We start from the raw sequence: 3,447 nt of genomic DNA on the forward strand, positions 1-3,447 counted from the left end.
TCTGCTCATGGTGCATGCGATTCCGATGTTTGGTGTGAACAATGCCGAATTTGCTGAAGAGCCGTTCCGTGCCAGCCGAGTTTGCAACGATGCTCAGAATCCGCATCGCGAGCTTGACGATGCCATTTGGGCCGTTGTCGAGTCCCGTGTCGTGTTCTCGCCAAAGGCTGACGAGGTTCACATGTGATTTCTGTAGATACGGACATGAGAACCTTTCGCATGCCAATAATGGATCACTCACCTCTGCTGTTGCCAGCTCTTTGAGCTCCCTCAGACTCATGGCTTCGTCCGACCAGCTTCCCACTCCGGCAATGTAATTTGCAAACGACTGCCTGAATGCGCTATCAGGATCTTGATCGAAGAACCGCCGGAAAGTCTTCTTGACAAGTGGCCAAAGCCCTCGCATGAGCTTGAAGGGACTGTTGGGGTGGAAGCAACGTGTCCGTATGTATGGGTTGAAAACGACTGCAAGCAGGAAGACGGGTTGATCAGCCTTTTTCCAGCGCTTCTCCAGGCTCTCGTGAATGCCGATGCGAACTGTTGCCTCGATTTCAGGATTTGAGAAGGTGAAGAACAAGTTTGCAAGGGTTAAGAGAACAACGTCAAGGCGTGCGAAATCGCTTTGCGTGACGTTGGCGGCTATGGCAAGAGGTTCAAGGTGACTTCGGATGCTGAGATCTATTGTAAGTTTCACGCAAGCATTCTCATTGAACAAATTGGACTCACATCTTCAAATCACTCCAGAAACCGCTATCTTCGATGATTTTCATGATCTCCTCTGCCTTTCTCTTCTGTTCGGCTTTGGCACCCGCACACAGAATGAGGACGGCACGCGATTCCTGGTCCAGGACTAATAAGCGGAAGAAGTATTCGAGCTCCAGGAGGCGGCGAACGGACAGATAATGGGAGGTCCAGCGCGTGAGCACAGGAAGAATGAGGGCCAGGACCTTGGGAAGTTTGGTGCGTTGTTTGTCTTTCAGTATTCCGAGTGCACGGCTGTGACTGTTGAACCACTTAACGACCTCGAGCGCATTGTTGACAACGTTGATGAACCGTGTCTTGAGTTTGAAGTAATCACCGACAACGAGATTGATCTGTTTGTATTTGCAGGTCAGTCTTTCATTTCACGCAGCACAGAAAGCCATTCACCTGATGAGCCCAACAGTCTAACGTTACAATCCAAGGATACTTCGCGCGCAAAAGCCTTCTCATCTTCAAGGATTCACCGCTCGCATCCGTACACCAGGCCACGAGAATGATACCAAGCACGGTGAGACAGTACTGGATCTCTATCAACACGATATCCAGTAGTGTTTCTGCATTTTTGGGTTTAGATGAGATGTCGGCAAGCCCGAGCATGTACGGCTAGGAAATTGTGTAAGTCGAGAGCCTTCTCTGCTCATACTTGACGAATGACGAGACACACCTTGTATTCCACATTGACCATGGATGCAATCAACGACGTTTTAGCGATATTTTTCCAGCCATCACACTGCCCTGTTCCATGTTGCCCTTTCACCGTCGTTTTGATCTTCTCCACAATCTTCTCGCTCTCTTCGTCAAGAATCCGACCGGACAACTGCTTACGACCTGGCATCAAACTGCCCGGTACCCATTTCTGGAAGAAGTAGCGCCAGTACGGATGCTCTGCGACCCACCATGCGATATTGCACGTTACCATCAGAAAGCAAAGGTCTGCCATCCATTCTGCCTGTTGAGCACTTGGCCAGACTGGTGGCGCTGACGTCTCTTCGTAGAACACGTCTCCCTCCGCTGGCGAGTGCAAAGCAGTCCTTCGCCGCTGAGATGGCCTCTCACTTGTGAGGCTCAATGCACCATGAGGAGATGGCATCGCGGGGAGGCTTGCCGGCAAGGTTTGCATGGGTGATGTCAGGCCAATCGAGGCCAGACTCGAGGTTCTCGAGCTGCTTATTGGCTGTGCCGGTGTAGGTGCCGTGGGGCGCTCATTTGTCCTTGTTGCCTGCCTTCGTTGCTCGGTTCTGCGCATAACTGGCCAAGGTTTGCGTAGCCTTCTGCTTGACTGCAGCACTGACATGCTCGCAGTCCTTTGCAAGATGCTTCCACATGTCCTCAACCTTTCCGCATGCGGCACGTTCAGAGGTTTTGACTATTAACGTGAATGTGAGTGACTTCTGGAATACTTGATTGGCTTCCTGCTCACATACCTGTCTCTTCTATCTCCCCTTCAGTCCGCGCGCTAAAACGTCGTCCATTTGCGACATCGTCCAATTCCGCGTGAAGAATCCGTTGCACTCTGTTCCGAATGCAAAACTTGCACCACACCTCGTAGTTGGACTTGTTAGTTTTGTACTTTTCTACACCTTTATGATAGTGTTCCCATACAGGATTTTGACGAGACATGGGGGGAAAGTAAGAAGAATACTAAAGCTCATCCCCTTGCCCTCAACCCGGAGCTACAACTTAGTGCTCCACTGCAGTACCCCACTATAATATGATTTTTCGGAGATATCACAATTTAATACAATTTACGCTCTTCACGTGAGCGAGGTAGTCACGGACTGACCCTTTGACGAAACCTGACCCAGGGTCTGACCCCGTCTAGACTCTTGACCCCGTCAATCCGTCAAGGGGTCAGTAGTGACCTCGCCATCACTGCTCCCCGCTACCCACCGCCCAAACAATTTAGAAACTCACAACTTCATCGTCGTTTCGAAGAGCTAGAATATGGATAGACTCCCGACCTTTGCTTGGTTGGGCAAGTGGCGAAGAGGGGCTGCTGTGTGACCCCATCTTACTCATCCTCCTTTTTGGACACAGGCTCGCAGAATCCCCGCCCACGTCGGCGATATCGTGGTTAGAGATGTTCCGCACCAACATCTTCCACTCGTCTTGAGGATGTTGGTGAGTAAAGATGCGGGTATGAGGGAGGTAGTGCCCCTCCGTTGCGTTGTACAAACATATGGCTACGGCGGATTTACAAGTACGCCTCTCAAGAACACACTCTCACCCTCTTTGTACGAACCATATCCCGTCTACCAACATACACCGCCCTCCTCCTCGTGCACGCCCTTCGTGTGCTTTTCCACCCTTCTCACTTCACTTACCCTCTCATCGCGCGATTCCTTTTATAACGCCCGGATTTGGATACGGGGGACGTACCGCTGCTTTATGGGATGTTGTATAGCAGCGACAGCGAGGGATGGAAGAAGGAGCGAGCGTGGATCGTAAGGATGCTTGCTGATAGAATGGTTGGGACGGGTTATTGGAGGGTGTTGAGGAGAAGGCATGGGTGGGATTTGCTTGCTAGATTGTGGCAGCGTGAGGACGATGCCGGGACGAGGTTGGGGATACTTTAGGTGAGTGATTCAATGGGGGGAGGTTGCATAAGGATGCGTTGCTGATGTGCGTTTGGCGTAAGGTTCTGGCGAATCTGATGTGTAATCTGCAAGCGGTCATGTCGCTGAT

At 51.1% G+C, this 3,447-nt stretch overlaps 2 protein-coding genes across 2 annotated transcripts; both read left to right on the plus strand.

Annotated features, from left to right (window-relative positions):
• The first annotated feature begins 744 nt into the window (after nucleotides 1-744).
• Nucleotides 745-1,373, plus strand: LACBIDRAFT_299339 (uncharacterized protein). The gene is made up of 2 exons (XM_001882282.1): nucleotides 745-960; nucleotides 1,166-1,373. Exons 1-2 carry the CDS (start codon nucleotides 934-936, stop codon nucleotides 1,367-1,369), a joined length of 231 nt encoding a protein of 76 aa, XP_001882317.1. The 5' UTR covers nucleotides 745-933; the 3' UTR covers nucleotides 1,370-1,373.
• Nucleotides 1,374-3,155: 1,782 nt separating this feature from the next.
• LACBIDRAFT_299340 (uncharacterized protein) lies at nucleotides 3,156-3,338 on the plus strand (the record flags this gene model as incomplete). Its single annotated transcript, XM_001882283.1, has 1 exon — nucleotides 3,156-3,338. One exon carries the CDS (start codon nucleotides 3,156-3,158, stop codon nucleotides 3,336-3,338), a length of 183 nt encoding a protein of 60 aa, XP_001882318.1.
• Nucleotides 3,339-3,447: the final 109 nt, after the last annotated feature.

This window comes from Laccaria bicolor, genomic scaffold, assembly GCF_000143565.1.
Source record: "Laccaria bicolor S238N-H82 LACBIscaffold_16 genomic scaffold, whole genome shotgun sequence".
Lineage (NCBI taxonomy): Eukaryota > Fungi > Basidiomycota > Agaricomycetes > Agaricales > Hydnangiaceae > Laccaria > Laccaria bicolor.

What these genes read in the sequence shown, in the direction of transcription:
- LACBIDRAFT_299339 (XM_001882282.1), top strand. Translation starts at nt 934, where the DNA reads ATGAGGGCCAGGACCTTGGGAAGTTTG. An exon ending in CCAGGACCTTGGGAAGTTTG is followed by an intron (nt 961 to 1,165) that starts GTGCGTTGTTTG and finishes TGAGCCCAACAG; the next exon opens with TCTAACGTTACAATCCAAGG.